General features: G+C 47.4%; 1 protein-coding gene across 2 annotated transcripts in view; it reads left to right on the forward strand.

Moving 5' to 3' along the window:
- Positions 1-27223, forward strand: part of LOC142560923 (arrestin domain-containing protein 3-like) — a 273574-nt gene that overhangs the window by 150089 nt on the left and 96262 nt on the right. For both annotated transcript variants that reach the window (XM_075673346.1, XM_075673345.1), the window contains exon 2: positions 20512-20633. In XM_075673346.1, the coding sequence (XP_075529461.1) occupies positions 20522-20633 (112 nt within the window). In that variant the 5' untranslated portion in view covers positions 20512-20521. The remainder of the gene's footprint in view (positions 1-20511; positions 20634-27223) is intronic.

The raw sequence follows: 27223 nt of genomic DNA on the forward strand, positions 1-27223 counted from the left end.
CGTGCAGGATCCGGGACTGGCTTCTGCGTGTTCACTTCACGCAGCGGAGCCGAATCACAGGCCATTAAAAAGTACAGCCTTCGCTCTGGTCTTGCGAAAGAATTGAAGACTCGGCGACCAAGGATGCGTTCAGGTGGGAGGCTGCACTTCGCTGCCCGGACCTGGGTGAACAATTCTGGGCTGTCCAGCAGGCTCACGACGTGGCCGTGAGGCTTGGCCTTCCGGTCCCGGCGTGGGAGCGGCCCGCTTAGTGATAAATTATTACTACTTACAGGACCAAATAAAGTTTTCCTTCCTTCCTTCCGCTGGGCGCCTTTGACGCTGCCATTTTGGGAAACTCTTTTGTCTCGCGCTCTCCCAAACAAACCAGAACCACGAGAGCAGCACGCAAGGCTCTCTACGTACGCACGCAAGAGTCGGATGCGTGCGTACGCAGAGGCCGCGTACGCATCACGTACCGTTCGCGTTGCGTTCTGCACATGTACACTTTGCAGAACGTAGCGATCTTGCGTACGCAACACCGTTGCGCACACTACGTACGCAATACTAAAACTGTCTATTATCGCTTCGCGAAGAAAGCAGACGACAAAAAGTAGAGGGTTATGTGCACTGATAGAATAGCGAAAGCCTCTGCTGGTTTTTTTTTTCTTTTGTCAACCTTAACCTGCCAATTGCTGCTCTTTAGATCTATAGATGAGAAGTATATCGGACATTGCAGAGACGACACGAGAAAGCGGGTAAACGACCTTTCTCGTGATCTTGTTGAGTCAGCGGTATACAAGCGACGGTAGTCGATACAAAATCTTAGGATCTTGTCTCTTTTTTTTCAGTAGCACAACGGGAGAAACCCAAGGGCTTTGAGAGGGTTCCATGATGTCGTGGTGCAGCATTTCTTATACCTGTTTCCGCATTGCTTTGCGTTCTTTCATCGTCACATGGTACGGTGACTGGTGAATTGGCCGCGCAGTTTCCTCTGTTATGACTCGTTATTTTGTAAGCGTCATCTCGCGAATCTTCCATGATCTAGCGAAGTAGTCTTCGTAGATATGAAACAGGTTTCGAAGCTTTTCTTGTCTCGCACGTGGCAGCGTAGGGTTTACATGTCAAGAAATGCCTGGTGCTCGAGGTGTGAATTTGTTCTCCAGCGTGAGGATGTTGCCAATGTCGGAGATGGTCTCGAAGCGCGCTACGGGGTGGTACTCCTGAGAAGTCGATACTCCGAGCAGACATTCGTGATCAGTATGCTGGCTGTTCATCTGATGAGGTGAACAATTTCTCTTGCTACGGACAACTGCTGCTCAAACAGTAAACTTTGATTGGCGGTGACATTTCACCAGCGCAGCTGCAGTTCTTGGAGTCCACCCCGATCAGAGTACACGAGCGTGGTGTGATCGTAACGTGCTCATAGAGCATTGCGAGTGAAGCACATAATACACGGCTTAGATCTTGCATGATGGCGTTGTCCATTTTGGCAGCAGAGATGGCACATACTGGACACGCTCACGTTCTACTCGTCTCACAGGTTTTAATACTTTAAGCCTTCTGTCAATATTTTTCTTTCTTCTTTTTGTTGCCTCTGCTGCCAAAAGTGTACATCCTTGAATTGTGCCGCATGACTTGTGCCTGAATACGGGAAGTGAGATGGAGCGTTTGAGGCGAGAGTTTCAAAAAGAAATCAGGGACCGAAAGATCCGCTTAGACTTCATATAATGGTTATGAAGCTATCAAGAAAGAACGTGCAGACGTAGGAAACCAAACTGTTAAAAATGAATAAATAAACCATCTTGCAAGAAATTGAGTATCTCAGAAAGACAGCGCAGCAAAACGCGACACGCATCACCGCACAAGATCTGCATTCTCGAAACAAAAACATAGAGAAAAGGCATTCCACAGGCAGCCAATGAAAATCTTGAACAGGTCATTAGTAAAAAATGGGATGCTCTGGGAGAGGCCATTACTAAACATGACATTGAAGCCTGTCATCGTGTCCCAGTCCGAAGCTCAACTGCTCGTTCGAGTGTGCCGGCAACCAAGATTGTTCTGTAGACGCAAACATTGTTGTATCTTTCAACCGCCGGGTGAAACTTGATGCCGTAATTAACGAGGCGAAACGAACTCGAATTAATTCTGAAGAGCTCGGATTTGCCGCAAAGCAGCCGGTTTACGTAAATGAGCACTTATGCCTGCAGCTGAAGAAGATGCTTGCCATGGCAATTGCAAGGAAACGGGAACTAGACTGGCGCTTTGCATGGAGCACGGATGGCAAAGTGTACATTCGAGAACAGACACTTCTCTTGCCAAATAACCAGTGAAGCAGATCTGGACATGATGCGCGAAGCTAGCTTTGGCATAAGTTATTTTCGTCTACTGTAATTCTTTTTTTGACATGACATCCCCCAAAATTAGCGTGTATCAAAACGATCGTGGACACTTGACATTTTTGCACTGCTATACGTGATCGGCTTGAAACAAGTAGGACGAGCTCACTACATTTCTTGACAAATTTTCCTTCCAGTTTGGCGATTACGGAGACATGGTACACATGTGAAGATGAAGTGCTGAGATTACCGGGCTACAATAATTTCTACATGAATAGCTATTCCCGACCAGGTGGTTGTGTATTGCAACTGATGCCAGAAAAACTTTCTTGTAGTTTTCTCACTGATTTTACAATAATTACACCAGATTAGGAAGCTTTAGTGCTAATCCAAGATAGGCTTGCTTACGTTGTTCCTTACCGCCCGCTTAATGGGTGTGGTGAAAAGCTTTACGTCTTCTTAGAAACACTTCACTTTTTTAGGTGCAAATGGTTCCGTGTCTTAATAGGTGAAGACAAACAACATAAAACATCAACGTTTTACAAAGCAATGCAACGTCACGTTCGTTCCAGCTATTGCTTGAGTTTTTTGTGTGTACAGTTACCCTAAATGAACCGACCCGTGTTACCATTGGCTCTGAAAGCCTTCTCGACACATTTATTAGAAATAGAAAAAGCGTCTGCATGAAATCAGGTTTCATTATATCGGATATGAGCGATCACTTCCCAATATATACGATTTACAGGAAAAATTAGGTTTCTGGATGCCTCAAAGCCTGTCGCCCTGAGTCCTACCACATACAGCAGCAAATCAATACAAATACTGTGGAGCAATTTAGACATCAAATTGCAAGGTTTACATTGCATAGCTGAACAAATGCTCACAGGGCTTACGACACCTTGCTACATCTTTTAAAAAACGCTTATCACATTTCCTTTAGGCTAAGGACTGCGAGAATCTCAAACAAAATCCGAAAGCCATGATTAACAAAGGAATGCCATCGGATGATTCGTAAAACGACGGCTTTATATTTGAGGATTATCAAAAATAGAGACAGCAATCATTAGGCTGAATTCAAGAAGTTTAGAAACTCTTAAGACAACACTTTACGTAATAAAAAAGCTTACCTTTTGAATGTACTTGAAAGAGCAAGCAGTCGTAGTGATGTTCTATGGCAGGAAATTAATCGTTTACTGCATTCGGGCCCTAGCCAGACCAAGGAATTAGAGCTCGTAATGCATAACAAAATACTGAAGGGTAAAGAACTCGCAAATAGCTTTAAAAAATATTCCACTACTCTTGTCTCAAGTAGCGCATCAGCTGCGCATAACCTAAGCATTCTATATCGCAATTCATGGGCACACCAAATGCGAAATTTGCGTTTCTTGAGCCAACATCTCACGAGGAAGTGTATTCTGCTTTTATGGATCTTGATAACAGCAAAGCGTGTGATATTGAGGACCTGCAAATTAGGTCAATCAAATGCGTACTTTGACCTTTTAGTACCAGCACTTACCTTTCTATTTAACTTGTGTCTGTGCACAGGAGTTTTTGCTGAGGAAATGCAGTACGCTGAAGGTAGCGCGTTGCACAAATGAGGAAATAAGAATGATTTTTCGATCTATTCTTGAATGGCATTTGATAGAATACGTCATGCAACTCTGTTTACTAAACTTGAGCACTACGGTTTCCGTGGTTTTACCCTAAGGCTAATTAGATCTTACCTTGAACTTAGAAAACAGTGTGTGATCATGAGGGACAAAAGCTCCTCTATATTAGAAACGTGTACTGGCGTTCCAGAGGGCAGTGTATTAGGCGCCGTGTTATTCTACGTAAACGTCTATGTAAACGATATAGTACGAGTTAGTGAGAGTGCGCAATTTTGAGTTTACACCGATGATGGAAGCTTGGTCTTTCAATCCGATGATATATTTCATCTCGAAGTACTAGCTGAAGACACGCTAGAAAAGTTACTGTATTGAAGTAGCGCGAATTGTCTGGTTATTAATGCTGAAAAAACGAAGGCTGTCCTATTGAAACCAACTCGCAAAAAAAAAAAATCATCATAGCTTAGACTTATACCTCGGTGACCAGGATATTGCGATATCAAAATATATTGAAATATTGGGGATTAGGCTCAGTGAAGATTTAAGCTGGGATTCCCATGTACTTGATGTTTCCAAGAAAGTTGCCAAGGCATGTGGTGTACTTTCAAGAATTGCGAGTTATGGTCACATCCAAAATCAAATTACCCATTTATAATGCCTTTTTTCAATCACATTTGAATTATTTTAGCCTTCACCGGGGAAACACCACGCAAAATCGCAAAATAGCGAATTAAAGTTGCTTATGCTACAAGAAAAGTCAATCCGACATATTGCAGCTGTTCCACACGATGCTCATACATTGAGCTTATTCAAAACGGGCTTCCAATGGAACAGCTATACAATTCTGAGCTGTTCGTTAAATACAAGCATGGTCTGAAAAATAAAAGCAGCTAATTTCTCACACCAGGCCAACTAAGAAAATAACCGAAAATACCATAACATCAGGCAAAGAGGCACATGGTAGATACCTTTTTCATGAACAGGCTGCAAATTAAAAAGTCTCTGGTACATTATGGCAAACTTTTAAAATTCTTTACACAGCTAGGGTATTACCGCTGATACAAGAACAAGGAAAGAATTTAATTAGGGCTGCCATGTAGCACCGCTGTATGCACTCAATCATTACAGCTAAGTTTTTTGTGTTGGTTTATATATATATATGCGTGTGTGTGTTCCCCCCAATATGTGGCATATTTTTATACGCGCTTGCGTTTTTATTTTACTGTTTATTGATTACACTGTTTACTGATTTTTCTTTTTATGTACATGTACTTTACTTCTCTGTTTGCTGACACACCGCTCTAAAATATCAGGGCCAACAATGCGGTCAAGCTGCTATTTCCGTAGCTTCTAATTCCTGTCCTTGAATATTTTTCACTCTCATTTTATTGCTGCTCTCTTGCGTAACCATTATCATTGTATATGAATAGTGGAACATTTTATTTTAACATGCCATTGTCTGAAAAAGAGTGCCCAATAAACGGAAAACTGGAATGGTTATTATGTCTTAGCATAAAGATTAATGACTGTGTTCGCCGAACGGAAGTCAATGCTGACGATGATGTCCCGGGAGCATTGGGATAGAAAGATGAAAACGGTAGAGTGTATGTGTTCTCGCACTGCAACACGAGACGCACATTGTCCCTTTAGTGTCACTACGTGACCGCCTGCTGTTCGTATCTGCGGGCTGTCCGATTCAGTGAGGACTTGATTTCAGCGGCGAACACTCCCCTCACGAGGGAGAAATAAGCTACAATGTCAATCAATGCAAATACATTCTTCCGGTGGGTAATCTTCTCTGCTAGGTCCGTGTATATTGTGCTGGCAACGCAGGTACGTAGTGGTTTTCTGACGTGACTCTGTCAGAAATACCTACTCAGGCATAGCTCGGTCTCTTTTGTTGCATCCAGATTGTGCTGTCGCACCGTTGGCACATTTTGTGCGCTCGCTGCAGATAGATTCACCCACCAAGGACGCCGGGGCGTTCTTCAGCAGTGCGGCGTGCAGCAACCGCACCTCCATCAGTTGCTGTCCTCACTTTCCTAATCGGGATTCGGGGACATTCACCGTGAAGCTCCTACGTGTGCAGGACGGGGCGAAGCAGAACCCACACATTCCGAGGTTACCATAGTAGCAGCCGCGGTATACGTGGCCCGGTTCGCCGCAGTGAAAACAGAGGGCGCCGGTCGGGGTCCTCGTGACGTCGGATTTTCGCGAGGTTATCCCTTCAGTTGCAGGCGGTCAGTCATTTGGTCTGATTGGACGCACTTAGTTCTTCGCAGCGGAGGCGTACGACATAACCTGCGGCGCCCGAGATGCGAATTCAGGTTCCCGGTTCAGATGGCCTGGTCGCCCCGCCCCAAGCGCCTGTTGAACTTCTTGTCTGATAACGTCGCTTATTGCAAAAATCTGAGGACAGGAACTGTCTGAATCTGCTCGACCATAAGGATGCATTTATTCCCTGAAGATGGAAGCACTTCCATTAGTATGTCGGAGTGGTGTTTGAAGTAGTGATTGAGGTCTTTCCTTGAGGACGACATTTGTAGACGTCCGGAGGAGGCCGCACTTGAAGTTTTCCTAAGTCCTCAGCTGGGATTTTGGTTTACGAACCAAGTACGTGCCGGATCCTCCAGCGCAAAGTAAACGTGCCGCAACTTCGCGTCGTCGTCGCACTTGTTTCAGTGGCTTGGGTTTTGAATTGTTCGAGCCAGTGGTGTTCCACGGAAGGTTGGCGACTCACGTGGTTTTCTCAGTACGATGGCTATGGGTGTCAAAGGTTCACTCATCTTGACTGTCACGAGGGCCTTTGTAGGGTGCGTTTGCTCTGAGAGAGGGCCGTGCTCGGGGGGGGGGGGTGTAGTCCAAGCTGCGGTGGCTTCTTCTCTGGTCGTCTTTTAGTCGATGCGGACTGGTGTTGTGACCGTCCGCAGGAGCACGAGACATACCCAGCACTTCAACCCAATGTCAACATGAAGCTACTTAACAGGTAATCTGTGTCGATGTCACTGGAAGCCCTGGTGTGTGTGTGTGAAAACATTTATTGGAATGAGGTCCGGAGGCTCGACTTCTTAAGTCAAGGCGGGCCGCTCCCACGTTGGCACTGTCAGGCCAAGCCTTTCAGCGACATCATGGGCCCTCTGGACGGCCCTTAGTTGGTTCTGAAACGATGGGCTTTGAACCCTTTTCTCCCACTGTGTCCATTCTTCAACGAGGTTGGGGAGAGTCGCGGGGCACCCCCCCAGCGTATGTCTGATTCCAATGATGCCATTACAATCGTTGCAGTCCATCTTAATTTCCCTCTCTGGATATATTTTATTAATAGTGTACGGTGTGGGGTATGTACCTGTTTGCAATAAGCGCAGTGAGACTGCCTGAGCCCTGTTCAGTTTTGAATGTGGCAATGGGAATTGCCTGCATCCTAAATAGTAGTGTTTGGCAATGTCATTGTATGTTATTAAATGATCTCTAGATTCACTGGCTTGATGGTGAACGGCTCGGTTGTGACTGTCACGGTTAGCAAGACCTCGTGCCAAGTCATGAGCAACCTCATTGAGGTTTATCCGAGCATCGTCCACTTTTCCCATATGCGCAGGAAACCATCGAATTTCAGTTCTCATAATCCCAATGTTTTCAAAAAGTTTAGCTGCAACACCAGCTACGTAGCCTTTATCAAAACACTTTATAGCGGATTTCGAATCACTGTAAATGCAGGCCCACTTATTACTCCTGATGGCTAGAGCAATTGCCAATTGTTCCGCCACCATGGGGTCCTTGGTAAAAATAGTGATAGCATCTTGCACCTTCCCTTGATAATTTGAGACAATTGCCGTATATGCTTCTTTACCTTTCACCCAGGCTGCATCAACTATAGCTGCCAATTGGTTCTGCTGTTCTATTTCCTGCAAGAGTGCTTTAGCTCTTGCCTTTCTCCTTTCGACATTATATTCTGGATGCATGTTTCTGGGGAGAGGGTTGGTTCTGATCTTGTTTCTAACGTCAGCCCTTAATTCTACTTCAGCCTCTATTGGGCTCCTTGATGTATTCAGTTCTGCTCCTAGTGCCTGTAATATGTTCCTGCCAGCTCGTGCTTTTGTCAATCTTTCGTGTTGCGCTAGCTGTTGGGCCTCCGCGATTTCTTCCATTGTGTTGTGCACCCCTAGACTCATGAGTTTGTCAGTTGCAGCGTTACTGGGTATCCCTAGGGCTATTTTAACGAGCTTCCTGAGCATCACATTAAGTTTGTTAAGTTCTGCCTGCTTCCATTTGAATAATCCAGCCACATAAGTGAAGTGACAGAGAGCAAAGGCGTGTATTAGCCTCAAAGCGCTGTCCTCTCCTAAGCCTCTGTGTCTATTGGTAATTCTCCTTAGTAACCTAATGACTTCATCTGTTTTATTCGAGATATGTTGTATTGTTCTATAGTTAGCATTGTTTCCGTCTATGTGATACCCAAGAACCTTGATTGTTTCAACTAGCCTGACTGCGGATCCTTCATGAGTGTATAAGCACACTCTTGGCTCATCTTCCGGAATGTAACCTCTTGGTTTGCGACCTTTTCTGCGATGTTTAAAGACCAAGAGTTCTGATTTGGCTGCCGATCATTTCAACCCCATGTCTTTCAATGCGTTCTCTACAACATATAAACTTTCCTGTAATCTGGTCTCTGTCTGTCCTACATTACCCTTGGCACTCCATATGGTTATGTCGTCGGCATATACCACATTATGTATACCCTCAATTTTCTTCAGATTTCTTGCAACTTTGGACATTGCTAAATTACATAGCATGGGTGAGAGCACAGCCCCTTGTGGAGTGCCCCTATTTCCCAAATTCTTAGCTTCTGATTTAAGCTCACCCAGCATGAGTTCTGCAGTTCGATTTCTAAGAAGGTCCTTAATCATGTTAAATAGTCTCTTACCTAACCCCGTCTCCGAGAGGACGCCAAGTATTGCCTTATGCTTTATACGATCAAAAGCTTTTTCCACATCCAATCCCAAAAGAGCTTTCGTATGCGCTGGGCTGGCCTGTATAAGCTGGTGTTTGATAAGCAGCATAGCATCCTGAGTTGACAGCCCGGGACGAAAGCCGATCAAGTTGTATGGGAGGATGTCGTTCTGCTCAATGTATTTAGTGAGTCGACTTAGGATGACATGTTCCATAGCTTTGCCTAGACAGGACGTTAAGGAAATAGGACGGAGGTTGTCCAGAGTGAGTTGTTTTCCTGGCTTTGGTATGAGGATAGTATTGGCCACCTTCCATTCCTCTGAGTATACCCCTTTTCTCCAACATTCATTGAAATGTTCAGTTAGATAAGCAATTGTTTCATCATCCAGATTTCTTAATATCTTGTTAGATATTCCGTCAGGTCCAGCCGCCGATCTACTATTAAGACTGTGAAGAGCCGCCCTCACTTCACTCTCAGTGAAGTCCCGGTCAAGTTCCTCACATATGCCTCCCGTATATTCGGAACTCTCGTCTTCTTCGTTTGGTTGTTTAAGTGGGAGATATTTGGCTGCGAGACTATCCATGATATCCTTCTGTGTTTTATCTTGGCTTTCCTGATGAACCAACTTAGATATAGCTGTTCTCTTGCTTGTCCTTGTTTCATTCTCGTTGAGCAAGTGCTTGAGGAGGTTCCAGCTACCTCCATGCTTGAGTCTACCATCAGCCGAATTACAGATCTCATCCCACTGTTGCTTCACGAGGGTCTTCGAATGATCATCAATTTCTCTGTTTAATTGCGCAATTTCTTTCCTTAGCCTTCTGTTAAGCCTCTGCGTTTTCCATCTCTGTAATATAGACTGTTTGGCCTCAATCAGATGCGCCAGCGTGCTGTCCATAGCCTCAATATTTTCCTCTGTCCTGATTTCTTTAGTGTCCTCTTTGACTTCCTCTCTCAGCTGGGTGACCCACGTCTGAAGGGGATCCTGCTCGGCATCTAGAGGCCCCACTTTCCTTCTGTTCGCCCTGATTTTTCTGAACTGATCCCAATCAGTGAATTTGAAGATTCTAGTTTCCTGTCTCGGTATGCGTATGGTTATGTGTATGATATAATGATCGCTCCCGAGATCCAAGTTTGAATTTTCCCAATTGGCTCCTCTTGAGTTGTTTACGAAAGTAAGATCTGGTGTGGAGTCCCTGCTTGTGGACGTGCCACAATGGGTGTGATACGCCCGATCAGTAATCAAGCATAACCCCAGATCCATGGCAAGACTCCATAGCTCCTCTCCCTTCTTTGTGTTCCAAGTGTATCCCCATGTGTGATAGGGAGCATTAAAGTCCCCTCCAATAATGAGCGGGGAATTTTTGGCAATCGAAAGCACCTTGTTGAAGAGTGCTCTAAACCTCTGTCTCATGTCGTTAGGACTGCTGTAAATATTCAAACAGAAAATGCTTTGCGTCTTACCTCTGTTCCTTTTAAGTATTATCTCAACTAGAATAAATTCAAACCTTGAATTTCTAAGATGAGCATCATGCTTAATGTATGGCAACTTTTTGTCAATGAGGGTCGCCAACCCCCTCCCCGTTTTTTTGTCTCTACATATAACTTTGTACCCAGTAAGCATAATTTCGTCTGCTAAGGTTTCCTACAGCATAATTACTTTTGGCCTGGCCTCAGATGACCTGATCACCTGTCGCAGTGCTGCTTTTTTGTGTTGGAACCCGCGACAATTCCATTGCCACACGTTAAATCCATCATTACTGTCCATTGTTATTAGGTGAGGCTGCCCGAAAAAATCTTCTTGTGGTTGATGTCCAGCATGCGGCTGCTTTGACCACTTTACGCAGCGTAATGGACCTCGATGGCATTCAGGTGCGCTCTTACATCCCTCTGGGATCTGACGTAGTCACCGGCGTTATCTATGACGTAGACGTCGCAATCCTTAATAACAACTTGCCGATTCTTATCAAGCCAGCCAATGATGAGGTCATCGTTGATGTTAAGTGGCTAGGCAGTTCACGCTGCGTGAAAATAGCATTCAAGGGTAAATATCATAGAGTTTCATATTAGTATACCTAGAGGGAAATCTGGCGCTGCGATCGTTCAACCATCATGGGAATGATGGGAAGTACAGGCTTCGGATTGGCATTCTATTGACTAGCGAACTAGTCTACAAGTATTTTTTGGCAGTTTTGGTTTCGCTCCAAGCGCAATTGCTATAACCTGCAGTGGGACAGTGCAACGCAAAGCTCTCTGCCTTTGTACTGTTGCCCGAAGTGGTGACAGCGCGCTGGGCCAGCGACTGGGACGATGTTTGTGTCGCGGTGTGGTGTCGAAGCCCTGACGAGAAAGCGGCGGCATCGTAAACGTTGAAAGAACATGTTTTGAGCGTTTGGACCTTGGTTTGTTAAGTGGGTTAGGTTGGCACTGTAGCGTTACTTGCTTTATGAAACTTCAGAATAGGAAAAAGAAGGCACTATTGATACAAGACATATACAGTTTTACTTCTAGTGGCTTGACAATCAAATTTTATTGAATGCTTCATTATGCATTGCTAGTTTATGTGCTCATTGAAATGCGTGTTTTAGGTCTTTGAGAACACAAACTTACTTGTGGTAGGAAAGGTTGCTGCTTCCTGGCTGCAGTCTAGTGTCGCAAAATAGGTACGTGCAAAGCCACGCCGTAACGCTTTGGAAGCGGTACGTCAATATAACATATGATGAAGCATACTCGTAGGAGGCCACTATAGCGTCCTAGCTAGCACTGCAGCAGATGTGCTTAAAAGTATTTGAAGACGTTCAGCAATCATGACAGCTGACGCAGTCCTTCGAAAGAGCGAGAGAGTTCGCAAGTGCCTGTCGTCTGCGAGAAAAGTCTCGCGTTTGCAGCGAGCAGGCGTCGTAGCAGATGACACTTGTAGCATTCCGCTCAAGAGCGCAACACTTTCTCACAATACAACATTTTTATTTCCATAAATACTTGTTGAGTATTTTTATATAAGTACATGTACGGTTGTTATTGCTGTTGAAAAAATAAATAAATAATGATTATCTGTGGTTAAATCAGGAACGGAAGCGCACAAGAATGCATACCCTGGTGTGTCCTTGTGTCAAACCATAGTAAACCATGCTTCCATCTCAAAGTCATACAAAGTTTATGTAGCGTGTTGCACATTATGTAACATACTGCAGAAATAAAATTAGATTTTACGCGATAATATTTGAGTAAAGCTTCGTTTACTGCGCCGCAACCAAATGCCGTTATCTAAAGATCGAAGTCAATCCGAAGCCTGTACTTCCCATCATTCCCATGTAGGTTGAGGCAACGCTCATGAGAACCCCCGTAGACACTAGCGCCACATTTCCCTCTAGGTATTTATTTAGAAACTCTATGGTAAATATATATACCCTCGCATGTTAAGGTGGGACACTTCAGACATGCAGTGTGGCCTTTCATAGCGAAACCTCTTCAGTGCCGGAAATGCATGAAACTAGGACACGTGAGCAGCGTCTGCGAAAATCAGGCAGCATGCCCCCGCTGCGGAGAGCCCCACGCTGCAGATAAATGTGGCGCGACTGTAGTGAAGTGTTCCAACTGTGGAGGATCACATGAAGCTTCATCGAAGAAATGCCACATATTAAGAAGGAAATGGCCATCTTGAAAGAGATGGCGAGAGATCATTCATCTCATCGCGAAGCCGCCGAAAAAATCAGGAAGCGACGTTCACGTCGCCGGCGCTCCTCAAGGAAGGCTCCTCAAGGAAGGCGCATGCCACTTCTTACAACACCACCTCCTCCTCCACCGCCTAGGCCAGACAATGTGGAAAGGACCGCGAAGAGCAAGTCCACTGACAAGACCACATCTGCCGAATCTTGGCCGGCTCTACGGAAACGACAACATTCGCCAACAGAATCACAGCAAACTTTCGCTGGACAACCCCCGACGTCTACTGTCGGCGATTTGTGCGACCAAGACAGGCAGGTGGCTGATATGCTGCAATCGCTAATTAATACAATGCGCATTATACTGAACAAGCTGCAAACACTAGCAGTTCGAAGCGCTCTGCAAATACTGGATGCACTAAATCCAGTGCTTGCTAGCATCGTTTAAGCACCATGGCTCGACCAATAGTCCCCTTCCGCACTGAACTTAAAAGTGCGTCGATCTTTCAATGGAATGCCAGGGGTCTAAGGACCCGTATATCAGACTTTCGCCAATTCATTTTCACAAATCGCTTCCCCATACTGGTCATTTGCGAACCAAATACATCAACTTCACTCAGACTGTCCGGTTATGAATCTTTCGTCTCGTCCACAAGCAGTGCGAGCACGAAAGTGATCATCTACATCCGCACGAACTTAAGATATCTCGCTAACGCGATAGAGCCTCATGACGACAACCAATATGCCTGCCTAAATGTCCAAAAGAAGAATGTGTCATTTACACTAATTGAAGGCTACATATCCCCAGCGGGTCACTTTGACGGCGAACGACTTAAGAAAATATTACTAATGAACAATGGCCCCTGGGTTGTCACAGGTGACTTCAACGCGCATCACCAGCTATGGGGAAGCACTAAAATTGACTCCAAAGGTAGGAGCCTTGCCTCCTTTGCTGCCGACCATGATTTGTGCTGTGTGAATGACGGCAGCCCTACATTTCTGCGAGGCACGACCTATAGTAGCTGCTTGGACTTAACTTTGGTGTCACGGCGCTTTGCCTCGAGCGTCCAATGGTTTACAGACATAGCAACATATGGAAGCGACCATATTCCAACATACATAAAGATTAGAGCAGTTGAGCAACGCTTCTCTACTGTCTTGCGTGCAGTTGATTGGTCAAAATTTAAGAAGGATATGGATGACACACGTCGGGAAGGCCTCTCACACACTATCGAAGAAGCAATCGCAGAGGCATTGAAAACGTCCATCTGCTCGCTTACAAGGTCGACAAGGCGAACAGACTTGGACATGGAACTGGAGAGGCTGCGTGCGGCACGCCGACAGGCGGAGAGGAGGTATCGGCGCACGAAGTCCGTCTTGGATTTGATGGCTTCATGACGCATACAAAAGAAAGTCCAGTGTCGCATGGATAAATTGCAAGATAAGCGATGGAAAACATTCTGTCAGTCGCTTGATCCCCGAAAATCGCTCTCGCACATATGGAGAACGGTTAGGGGTCTTCGCTCATCTCCGCATCAAAGGAAGCCCTTCGCTGCTCTGGCCCTCTACCAACTCCGCTCGGAACTTCAAGTGTTCTGTGCACGGGTTGCTGGGTCCGTGGCCATCATTACTGACGCAGCATTGAATGGCATCCCTGAGGCGCGTGTACCAGAAATGAACGTGCTATTTTCACTCGAAGAGCTCGATACTGCGTTGGCGACCTGCAGGCGTTCTTCGTCACCAGGACCTGATGGCATTACGTATGCTGCCCTATGCCATCTTGGACATGACGCACGTGATGAGCTGCTCAACTACTACAATGAGTCTTGGCAGAACGGCGCCGTTCCTAAACAATGGAAATCGAGCCGCTTGATCCCCATTCTGAAATCTGGAAAGTCACCGCTTGATTTCTCATCATATCGTCCGAGTGCGCTTTCGAGCTGCGTCGGCAAAGTGATGGAAAGAATGATTCTTGCTCGATTGGAATGGTACCTAGAACGATTCAACATCTATTCGGACGCCATGACAGGCTTTCGTCGAGGTTGCACGTCCATCGACAACGTCATTGACATCGTCACATGGGTCCAAAATCAAAAAAGGCTCAAGCGCCTATCCGCGGCACTTTTTCTGGATATAAAAGGAGCATACGACAACGTCGCCCATGAAGCCATACTAAACTCACTTGAGGCTGTTGGAGTTGGTGGCCGGATGTATCAATGGATTCGGGACTATTTGACTGAAAGGCGTTTTTTCTTACAGACCGAAGACGGCCCCACTTCATACCATTACATCTGCCGTGGTGTGCCGCAGGGTGGAGTGTTGAGCCATATTTTGTTCAACCTCGTCCTGGTAGGACTAGCGGATTACCTACCGTAGACAGTACATGTCTCAATATACGCCGACGACATTTGCATCTGGGCCTCTGTGGTGACTCACCCTCAGCTAAGAGCCAGGCTTCAGCGGGCGGCAACCATGACGGCTTCTTATCTCCGAGAACAAGGCCTCAGTGTGTCTACTGAAAAGTGCGCATTACTTGGTTTTACGCGGAAACAAATGCCATCGTATCCTGTTACCATCGATGGTCAAGCTGTATTCTATGTTAAGACGCATCGCTTTCTCGGCGTCATCATTGACCGCAACCTCTCGTGGAGCCCTCACTGCATCTATCTTAAGATGAAGCTAGTCGCCATTGCTCAGGTCGTCAAACTTCTATGCGGGAAAAACTGGGGTACACCAGTCCATTCTATGCTGCAGCTGTACAGGGTTTTGTTTCTCGGACTCCTACGTTACAGCCTACCAGTGTTGTCAAATGCATGCAAGACCAACTTTCGCGCCTTGGAGAGCATACAAGGTCAATCCCTACGCACGTGTTCAGGGCTGCCTCGGTGTACCTCAACAGCAGCAACACTCGCCATCGCAGGAGACCATACAATCCAGACACATATCACTGTCGACTCTCTCAGAGCGCACATTCGCCATCTGTCAAGGATCCCCGACCATCATTTGGCCTCCCTACCAGCCGAGAGACCTCAAGCGACCTTTTCACGAGTGATTAGCGCTCATCAAGACTACATACCAGAATCTTTTACACCGGCGGCGAAGCCTTCCTCTCCCCTGTGGTGCCTGCGACAGCCTCAAGTGAATTTTGCTATTCCTGGAATTACAAAAAAGTCCAATCATCCATCGCCGTCTCTGAAGCAACTTACGCTCCTATTACTGCACCAGACGTATCATGACCGCGTACATATATATACCGATGGTTCGACCTCACCTACCAGCTCAACTGCCGCATTCGTCGTTCCAGCCAAGAACGTTACAGCTAAATTCAAATTGTCGCACACGACTACATCTACATCGGCAGAACTTGCAGCTCTCCATGCCGCTATGATGTACATCACCGAAGAGCCAACAGAGAAATGGGTCGTATTTTGTGACTTTAAGGCAGCCCTTCACAACATCAAGTCCGCATTACGTCACAGAACTTACGAGCAAATGACATCTGAAATCAGGGAACTGCACCACCATGCTCTGGAAAGAGGACACCACATTATATTTCAGTGGATTCCTGCTCACTGTGGCATCGTCGACAACAACCTAGCTGACAAGGCTGCCCGGTGTGCCCACGAAGATACCAAGACGCGTCCAACACCTTTAGCTAGGTCGGACACTGCCAGAGAACTTCGTCTTCTTGCGCGCAAGAACTCCCAAGATCTCTGGATCTCAAGTGGCTTCAATTGCAGATAACGTAAACTGGACCCCACGCTACGGCTACAACTGCCATCTAGCCTTTCCCGCGGCGAAGCAACCTTGTTGTGTCGCTTGTGGCTGGGAGTGGCGTTCACGAACGCATACTCCTACCGTATGGGAATGGCTGAGAGCCCGATGTGCGACTCCTGTGGGTGCGAGGAGACCATCGAGCACCTATTGTGTACCTGCCCTCGCTACAACTTTATGCAGACTGGACTCGAGACCGTTCACCGAGTCAAAAATACTCGGACCGTGGCCACACCCGTCACTGGCTTGAAAAGCTATTCGCGCACTAGTGCGGTACTTGAAGTGCACGGGCTTAACATACCGTTTATAGTGTCCTTGTGTATGGCGTCGCTCCCACACGTACTCAGTACTTACTCTCTCCCTTTCTTCCTCTTCCTATTCCCCTTTTCCCCACCCCCAGTGTAGGGTAGCAAACCGGATGCTGTTCTGGTTGACCTCCCTGCCTTTCCTACCCTTGTTTTCTTTCTCTCTCTCTCAACCCAATGTCACGAATCGCGCCCACCGCGCTTAAACACCAAGGCAAGCGTACGACCAGACGTTTTTTGAGGCGAACCTGGTCCTCGAATAACCAAAATGACTAGTGGGGCTGCAGCAACATGCAAGCCCTGGCGGCGGTCGTCGAACAGAGCACATCAATTAGGCGTCGCCATTATTTTGAGACTGCCAAGGAGCATGCGCAGAACTATCGTGAAATATCACCCTGCTTGATACGGTGAGCCCATCCAACCTGCGAAGCTGGTATCGAGGTAGGTTTGCGCGAGTTCAAACGTGATAACACTCATTGAGAGTCACAGCTGCAAAGCCCGAAATGTACGAGCCACTGTAGTATACACATAGTCATGTACGCACTTCTAAGCTCCCCCATTGCCTCTCTACTTCTACCACGTGACCAGCTTCCCACATTTTACGCACACACTTTTTCCATGTTGCCACTTCCACTGCTAACGATCTAAAAAAAAATGGCTGCGGCTTAGCCAAGGTTAAGCCCAGGATGCGAAGCATACTAGCCTTTATTTTAGTTGTTCAACCACTGTTTAGCCTGGTGAACTGCTGTTGCTTGGCTATATTTGGTTCGGATAGACGAAGAAACAACTCATGCGTTACTCTGCTTCGCCTTCAAGAGTGGAACGCGACAGCGTTCCCGTCGACCCGCCAAGGGGTGTAAGACAATGGGCTACGGCGCAGCGACTACGCGCCCCGCATTGGACGCGGTGAGCGTCGAGCAACGCAGCGTTCGGCGCGGCAACGAAATGTGCGCCTGAGCAAGCGACGCACGCCTGAGCCTTCGAAACAGCTCGTTTCTAAAGCAACACCGCATTCACTAGAGGCGCTTTTGTACCACGTTGAAGCATCGCACTCGTGGCTCAGTGGTAGCGTCTCCGTCTCGCACTCCGGAGACCCTGGTTCGATTCCCACCCAGCCCATCTTGTAAGAGTTGAGCCAAAGCCACCTAGAAACAAGCGCAGCTACTTATATACCGCCGCGACGCCGCGAGCGACGGCGCGAGTTGGAGCCCCGTTTCTCCTCTGTCGTGACGTCACGGTGTCACGTGGTCAGCCTTGAAGGCGACGGCGCGAGTTGGAGCCCCGTTTCTCCTCTGTCGTGACGTCACGGTGTCACGTGGTCAGCCTTGAAGGCGACGGCGCGAGTTGGAGCCCCGTTTTTCCTCTGTCGTGACGTCACGGTGTCACGTGGTATTGAAGGCGACACCGCCGCGCCTGAGGAGCTGAGTTGAGCTCTAGTAATATGCTTCGCATAAAAGTAAATTTCGGTTATTCAGGTGCCCTGCGGCTGGCCTCGCGCTCTGCTAACGAATATCAAGCTTGCGTTATGCTTTCCAGCACGCTGGCAAAGCGAGCCTGTTTAGACGCGTCTGCTCCGGGTTGCCTACTTCGCGCGGTGATACACAACGACGCATTGCGAAAGAAGCCTCCGTCACTCAGCCCTCATGGCGAGATGAGTGACATGCACGTCGTGTTGCTGTCCTTTAATGCACCGGTACAAACGGAAACAACTGGTGGCTTCCGGCACATTTTAAGGCGAAAGCCTTTCGAGGCTCATGGTGAAGTGTGTGTCAGCCGACCTGACCGCCGGAGTGTCCGCCGAAGCGTTATCACGCCATATGAAGACAGATTAAAGAATGAAAAGTGATTGATAGTGACAGTCAATGATAACGTTATAATAGAGATTGGAGAATGACTCCGAAACGACCAATATGTCTAACGATGGCTTGTAATGACCACAATTGAATGGAAAGATCTAGTAATGACTAGCAATGACTACAATGACTACTAATGGCTTGTTATGACTACGAAACGACGGATATGTCTAAGGACGAATGCCAATGACTACAAATGACTAGAACTGACTAAAGATGCTTAGTAATGACAAGTAATGACTAACAATGACTAAAATGGCTTGTAATGACTACTGATAACTAGGATATGACCAGCATGTGTAACGACGGCTTGTAATGACCGCAATTCATTACAAATGACTAAAATTGGTTCGCAGTGAGCAGTAATGACTAATAATGACTGAAATTATTTGTAATGACTAGTAATGACTACGAAATGACCAATATGTCTAACGACAACTTGTAACGACTACAATTCATTAGAAATGACTAAAAATGCTTAGTAATGGCCAGTAATGACTAATATTGACTGAATCGACTTGTAATGAGTACTATTGAATATGACCAACAAGAAAAATGAAATGGGTGAAGAGAAGAAGGAAAAACAAAGACAAAGAATAGAAAGAGGAAAAGAAAGAAGAGAAAGAGAATAGGCAAAGTGAAAGAGGCGAAGGATAAGAGAAGGAACAGTAGGCTTTCGGCGTTCGCCTCTTAAGAGAGATCTTAAAAAACCCTGTAATTTTTTGACAACTCATCCGTACGGGCGAAGTTCCCTCAAAGGGCCCCTCACCAGGCCCCATAGCAAATTTGGGTTATACGCTGGAAGTTGTTGCGTGTCCTCTAGGGAGCATTCTGCCGAAAAAAGGTTTTCAAATAGGCTAATTAATAGCCGAGATCGAAATATTTCAGTGCCACGAACGCACGATTTCAGAAAGTGGGCTCCACTGCATAGCGAGACTCCCTCTGAACTCGCCCCGTCTAGGCTTCACTAGTAAAATTCGTTCTACCCGCCGTGGTTGCTCAGTGGCTATGGTGTTGGGCTGCTGAGCACGAGGTCGCAGGATCGAATCCCGGCCCCGGCGGCCGCATTTCGATGGGGGCGAAAACACCCGTGTACTTAGATTTAGGTGCACGTTAAAGAACCCCAGGTGGTCGAAATTTCCGGAGTCCTCCACTACGGCGTGCCTCATAATCAGAAAGTGGTTTTGGCACGTGAAACCCCATAATTTAATTTTTTTTCTCTCCGTTCTCCCATACCAGACATTGAGGACCGCGTAACACGTACGTCACGGGCCCCGCCTTCATTTCTTTTTTTCACGCTTTTTTCCCCCGGTGCTACGCGTTTTCTCGGACGGGGTTGCGCTCGAGCTGTTGTCTCGTTCGCGTAGCGCACGATTTTGCGCGCTGTGCACAAGGAAACTTGACTAGCGGTATAATTCAGTGCTACAACTGAGGCAGAACAAGCGGATCGAAGAGCGTGATCGCGCACTGGAACATGGTAGAAAATGGCATAGTTTCGGTACTTGCGCACGTGACCGCATGACCGTGGGAACAAGCAGATGAAGCGAAAGTACATCTCTCTTGCTTCGGTACCAAGTAAAAAAAAGAAAGGCGCAGACATTACGTTTACGTGTTTTATTTTTTCTCTAAACTTCAATTCGTCAATTCAAACAACAGATAATCGCACAGATAACAGATGTTGCCTTGAATAATTCTCGAAGTCACGTGTCACCACGAGCGACGTCACACTGCGGACACAATTACTTGGGCGCAGGAGCCTGACTACGTTACTGTCCCTCTCCGGGCGAATTCGCCGCGAGTGAAGAGGGAAACGACGTTTGGATTGAAATTCCAGGCCTTTCCGCGGCGCGTAGCTATGTAATTGTTTGCAAACACGATCTTTGGCCGCATTGTATGCCCTGCGCTTGTCGGCTCAAGATGGCCAGACCTGGCGGGGCACCCTTTAAGTTTTCTTTTGATGCTGCTAGTCTAGCTTCGAATCTCATTCATCGATAAATAACTGAAGCATTTGGGAGTTGGACACAATGTTTATTCTGTTTACTGATTTCAGATTGGGAACCATGGACTACATCCGAGAGTTCGACATTCGTCTAGAGAAAGAAATGTACTACGCTGGCGAGACACTCGCGGGCCATATTATTGTCAACACCGTGGAGAACTTCAAATTGAGAGGTAAGCAACGTTTCTCTTGGACCACAGAAACGCGTCGCGGCCCATTGTTTTTGGTTGCGTTGAACTTTCCTTGTTTAGCAGAACGAGAGATCACAGCACAAACGCCATCAGCGAAGAAATCTGGACAAGGGTTCTAAATCGGGCCTACTGGTTTACCTTCATTATGGCGAAAAAGCGCCGGCGATGGGTGGAGTGAAAAAAAGCAACAACACAATGCGCTGAATCAGCGTATTTTGTTGTCTATGTTGTAGTATATTGTGCTGAGGTAAAAATACGCGTGTTTGATTTGAATAGGTCTTGCCACGAACATGTTGCTGTTGTTCAAGGAGCAGGTTGTAGAAGTGGAGGCTACTCCTTCCTAACTAACTGAATTTGTAGGAGACAATTTGGTCTGCGAAACCTATGCTAGTTGCGCGACGGATTGGGCGTGTTGATACATACTGTATTGGGAAAAGACGGAAGAGGAAAAAAAGGAAAAACTTGGATGGAGACGAGACGACAAGGACGAGAGCTGACATCAAACAAATTTTCTTGTAAATGATTCGTAAATATACAAATGCTGTCTGAGCATGGGATAATCATGTGCGCATGCGTAAATATGCCAGCTCTTTGTCTGAAAGCTGACACGTCCCTCCCAGAATCTAGAAATCCGTTCAGAATCTGCAATTTCTCTCTCAACAACCAAAGTTTTTGCAAGCTTAGGCGAACAGTCCTTGCAAGTCAGACAGTGACTTACCAGAAAAACTTCAATATCATTTCTCTCGTGCGAATTTTTAACGTTAATCGCATGCTCCCTCAATCTACCGTTAGCACATGTCCCAGTTTGGCCGCTGCACACATTTCCGCACCTGAAAGGAACTTCGCAAAACTGCACCTTCTGCACATTCAATGAAACGCCGCGTGTGCTTGATACTGCACTCACTTTTCTGGGTTGCATCCGGGTTGGTCATTCTACAAAGCTTTGACAGCTTGTTCGGGCTAGAGAACACGTATTTTATGTCGTAGCGCTGGGCCACCTTTTTGAGATTGTGTGATACCATGAGAATCTAAGATATCAAAGCTACCCTTTGCCTACGCTGTATACGGGCTTCATCCGTTTGCGACTTTGGGCGCATGTTTTTAAAAAGGTCCTCTGCGATCAAAATGAGGACGTGCAGATGACATCCGGCAGTCAGCAGCCTTTCGTTCTGATTGTTGAACGTATCAAAGATACGAACTCTAATTTTGCCGCTCAAATCTCGTAAATGAGCTGTTGCCACGTTGGGCCTCAAGAGCGCTCTTGGTTAGTCTTGCCCGCACTGCATCTTGACTCTTGCTCATTTTTGTGGCGACGCTTTCGAAGTTTCCATATTTGTGATGAATTGGCAGTGCTTCTGGAGAAACTGAAAACATTTTTAGAGCAAAAGAAAGAAAGCAAGATAGGGAGGATGCGTGCATTCAGGCAATTTGGCCAAACTGTTGGTGCCCTTCAAGAATTTGTGCGCTACAGCTGACTATCTTTACGTTCATGTTATGCAGGAATTCCTGAAAACAAATTTTTTTCAGCGCTCCCCTGTCCCCAATAGAGGGCTAACCGATGTAAGACGGTGCCTACTTGGCATTGTCTGTGGCTGTGCCACAGGCATGCATGCAGTGCCGACTGGCTCACGGTTCTTTGTATATATTCCGTCGCCCACAAGATCTCTAATTTTACAGAGTATTCGATCTGCAAACCCTAACGCTGGTATCATTAATCATGTCAAAACTCCTCGTGCCAAGCGTTGGTTATTGCAGCCCTGAAATGCTTTATCTCTGTATGCTTTATTTGAGCAGCGTTCCGGTTTTCTATAACTCTGAGTGACCCAAGTTCCTCTTAAAATGCCAGCAGTTCATTCGTCGCTTCCCTATTAAAGAACAGAATCTCCGATTTCTTTTGTGCTAAAATTCAGTACCAGACTCGTTGCCTCTTTCTCAGGCATTTAGCAAATGACTATATACCCCTCCACTTTCCTCTAGAAGCATCGTGTCGTCTTCATGCATTAGCCCATGGACCCTATATTGCACCAGTTTGCCACAAGTTTGGGCAAAGCGGTAGTTAAACGTTTTCCAGCCACCCCACTTTTCAGTCGAACGGCATTCCGTCTTGTCGCGGAGATCACAATTAGGGATGATCCCTGAATCCCAACACCGACATCCAACACCGTCTGGTTGCAAGAATGTTTGAAACAATCTACAAAGACGCTAGAGGCTATGATACAACACGGAACCTCAGAAATATTTCCTGCAGCCCCGCTTTATGCAGTGCGAGCTCCACACCTTGGGTTGGTTTTCTAGCGGGTGGTCTCCCACAGAGAGCGCTGAATGCATTTCTTCGCCGTGGCTCAATAATTCTTCTCTCGATCAACCAGTTATTGTGCTTTCTGCGATCCAAAATCCGAGAATGGCGCATGCGCGGCTCATTCTGCAGTTACCCAGGTTTCGCGACCGATATTTGGGTGCCTGGATAAGAGACTGTAGTACAGCATCGATAAAAAACCGCCACAGAACTAGTTCTTGCGGCCCCGCTTCATGCAGTGTGAACTCAGCGCCTTGGTTGGGCTGTTCCTCGTGAGGTCTTCCATAGAGTCCGCTCAGTGAGCTCAGTGCGTTCCGGCGCCGTGCCTCAATGCTTGCTTCTCTTCCAGAGCAGCCTCGTATTGCGCCTTCTGGGATCCAAGGTCACTGAATGACCTGCGGCTCATTCTGCACTTGCCCCTGGACATGATTTTTACAAACGCATTTTTCGCGATCAAAATTATCGTGGCGAAATATATATATATATATATATATATATATATATATATATATATACATATATATATACATATATATATATTGTCGCGAAGCACTTTGAACAGTAAGCGTTCGCGACTAGAACGTTGGAGCAGCGAGAGGTAGTGTAGCCGACCGAGCACCGAAACAAGGTTGTTCTTTCTCGTCGTCGGTCGTTGTCTCTCTCCTAGCCACAGCCCCACTGCTCCGTATTTTACAGTACAGTTATCTCCCCCGCGGAGAAGGAAGCCGTCCCGGTGACCTACGGGTAGGACAGCACAGGCGGATCATAGTAGGGCTTGAGACGCTGGGCATGCACAATTTCGCGTCCTCGACGGCAATGATCCAAAGGTAGCTCGAGGGCTTCCACAATATAGTTGACTGGAGACGTTTGTTTGATCACGCGGCATGGGCCTTGGTACTTCGAGGCGAGTTTCGGTGACAGTCCAGTGGTAGAGGCTGGAACCCAAAGCCACACTAGCGAGCCAGGAGCATAGGATACAGGAGCATTGGAACTTTCTCGATGGTGCTTCTGGCGTTGCTGGTCTTCTGACGTAAATATACGGGAAAGCTTGCGACACTCTTCTGCGTGTGCAGCAGCTTCGGATAGAGTAGTTTTTTCCGTGGAGTCAGGGTGGTACGGAAGGATAGTATCCATTGTGGAAAAAGGTTCGCGTCCGTACAGGAGAAAGAAGGGCGAAAATCCCGTGGGAGTCTGCGTGGCGGTGTTGTAAGCGTAGGTCAGAAAAGGTAGAACGTGGTCCCATTTGGTTTGGTCGGATGCAACCTACATGGCCAGCATGTCACCAAGAGTGTGATTAAAGCGCTCGGTCATGCCATTAGTCTGCGGATGATACGCAGTAGTGGTGCGATGAATGATGCGGCATTCTTTGAGGAGAGCCTCGATGACGTCGGACAGGAAGACGCGGCCTCTGTCACTGAGTAATTCCCTGGGAGCTCCGTGGCGAAGGATGATGTGGCGCAGGAGAAACCAGGCGACGTCACGTGCAGAAGCGCTGGACAAAAGAAAGTTTCCGCATAGCGCGTAAGATGGTCGATGGCCAAGATTACCCAGCTATTGCCATCAAATGTGGTTGGCAGAGGTCCATAAATGTCGATGCCGACTCGATCAAAAGCACGTGCTGTGCAAGGCAAAGGCTGCAATGGGGTGGTTGAAGGACGAGCGGGATCTTTACGGTGTTGGCAAACGAGACAGGAGCGGACATAATGATGGATGAATCGATACATCCCCCGCCAGTAGTAACGAAGGCGTAGACGCGCGTATGTCCTCAGTACCCCTGCATGCGCGCATTGGGGATCGTCGTGGAACGGTGCGCAAATATCTGAACGCAGGTGCCGCGGGATGACAAGCAACCGTTTGCGGCCGTCCGGGAGGAAATCAGGACGGTACAAGAGCTCGTCGCGAATGGAGAAGTGATGTGCTTGGCGACGTAATGCGCGATTGGTAGTGGGTGTCGATGGGCTGGACAAAAAACGCAGCATGGACACAATCCACGGGTCTTTCTTCTGCTACAGAAGAATGTCCGTGGCAGCAAGGGAAGACTCGGACAAGGAGGACTTCGGGCAGCTAGCCTTATCTGTTAGTGGCGAACGAGACAAGGCATCCGCATCCGAGTGTTTTCGGCCAGAGCGGCACAGCACGCGAATGTCGTACTCCTGCAGTCGAAGGGCCCATCGAGCAAGACGACCGGATGGCTCTTTTAAGAACGACAGCCAGCACAGCGAATGGTGATCAGTTATCACGTCAAATGGGCGGCCATAAAGATACGGACGGAATTTGGTTATGGCCCAAATTATAGCCAGGCACTCCTTTTCTGTGACAGAATAGTTCAATTCAGGTTTAGTGAGTGCACGACTGGCGAAGGTAACGACGTACTCATCGAAGCCAGCCTTTCTCTGAGCGAGAACGGCCCCAAAGCCAACGCCACTGGCATCCGTGTGTATTTCAGTTGGAGCACTGGGGTCGAAATGGCGCAGGATTGGTGGTGACGTCAAGAGACGACGCAGCTTTGTGAAGGCGGCATCGCAATCCGGTGACCAGGCTGAAAGGTTGTGGCCACCACGAAGTAGCTGCGTTAAAGGTGCTATTATGGCGGCAAAATTGCGGATGAAACGGCGAAAGTATGACGCTAACCCAATGAAGCTGCGCAGTTTTTTCAAGGTCGTTGGTCGGGGAAACTGGGCAACAGCTTGTAGTTTCGCCGGATCAGGGAGTACACCTTCTTTCGACACGACATGACCGAGTATGACCAGCTGCCGGGCAGCGAAGCGACACTTCTTCAAGTTAAGCTGGAGGCCAGCATCGGCGATGCACTTTAGAACGCGTTCACGTGGAAGTAAGTGGGAAGGAAAGTCCGGTGAAAAGATAACGATGTCGTCCAGATAACACAAGCATATCTACCATTTGAGGCCGCGCAAGATGTTGTCCATCATTCTTTCAAATGTGGCAGGCGCATTACACAGGCCAAATGGCATCACGGTGAATTCAAATAAACCGTCAGGTGTGATGAAGGCCGTTTTCGGACGGTCTGACTCAGCCACTGGCACTTGCCAGTACCCGGATCGTAAGTCTAAGGATGAGTAGAATTCAGCGCCTTGGAGGCAGTCTAGCGCGTCGTCTATACGGGGTAGCGGATAAACGTCCTTGCGTGTGATCTTATTAAGTCGCCGGTAGGCCACGCAAAAGCGAATTGTGCCATCTTTCTATTTTACCAGCACTACAGGAGAAGCCCAGGGACTGTGCGAAGGTTGTATGACACCGCGTTGGAGCATGTCTGCAACTTGCTCAGCGATCGCGCTACGCTCCGTGGCGGATACACGATACGGCCTGTGGCGTAAAGCCGCATGGTTGCCGGTGTCGATGTGATGGACAACAGTGGAAGTACGGCCTAAGCGAGATTGTTGTAGGTCGAATGACGTGCGAAAGCGGTCTAGAAGATGGATGATCTGGGCGTGCTGCGCTGGAGTGAGGTTGGGAATAATACTCTGGTAAAATGTTGGGTCACATGGCGGCGTGGGAGGAGAAACTTGAAGGGCCAGAGCGTCAACCGGAGGAGAAGCCGGGTCGTCAGGCACATCGTAAAGGAAGCTTGGTTCGATTTCGTCGGCATAACCAAGACACTCATTGTGGAGAAGCCTAGCAGTGCAAGGAAACAGGTTGGATACATAAAGTCCGCTCGAACCTTGTCGAATGGCAGGAAGGGCAAAAGGAAGCAAGAAAGGATGGCGGCGAGCAACAAGCTTAGACGGCGTGAAAAGAACTGTGGAGTCGGAAAGCCCAACGCAGGAAACGGGTACAAGTGCAGCAGAGTATGGAGGAATCTCGGTGTCGGCGGTGACGAACACACGACTGGAAGTGTCATCAGTATCTTCAAAAACGTTGGTGCCGAATGGCGACAGCGCGAGTTCAGCACGGCCACAATCGATAATGGCATGATGAGTGGACAGAAAGTCCCAGCCTAAAATCATGGCATGGGAGCAGCGAGGCAGAACAACGAACTCAATATGGTATAAAGCGCCGCTTATAACAACACGCACTGTACACTTCCCTAAGGGTTCAATCGGCGCAGCGCTTGCTGTACGTAATGAGATGGCTGAATAAGTCGTCGCGACTTTTCTAAGGGTAAGACGAAGCTAGTCCGAAATCACTGATATTGCTGCTCCCGTGTCTACAAGCACATGAACGGCAATGTCTTCTGCATAAACTTCAAGGACGTTCGCAGGAAATAAATGAGGTCTAGAGGAGTTCGCTGAGATCGCAGTTCTTGCCTCCGGAACTG

This window comes from Dermacentor variabilis, chromosome 10, assembly GCF_050947875.1.
Source record: "Dermacentor variabilis isolate Ectoservices chromosome 10, ASM5094787v1, whole genome shotgun sequence".
In the NCBI taxonomy this organism is placed as follows: domain Eukaryota; kingdom Metazoa; phylum Arthropoda; class Arachnida; order Ixodida; family Ixodidae; genus Dermacentor; species Dermacentor variabilis.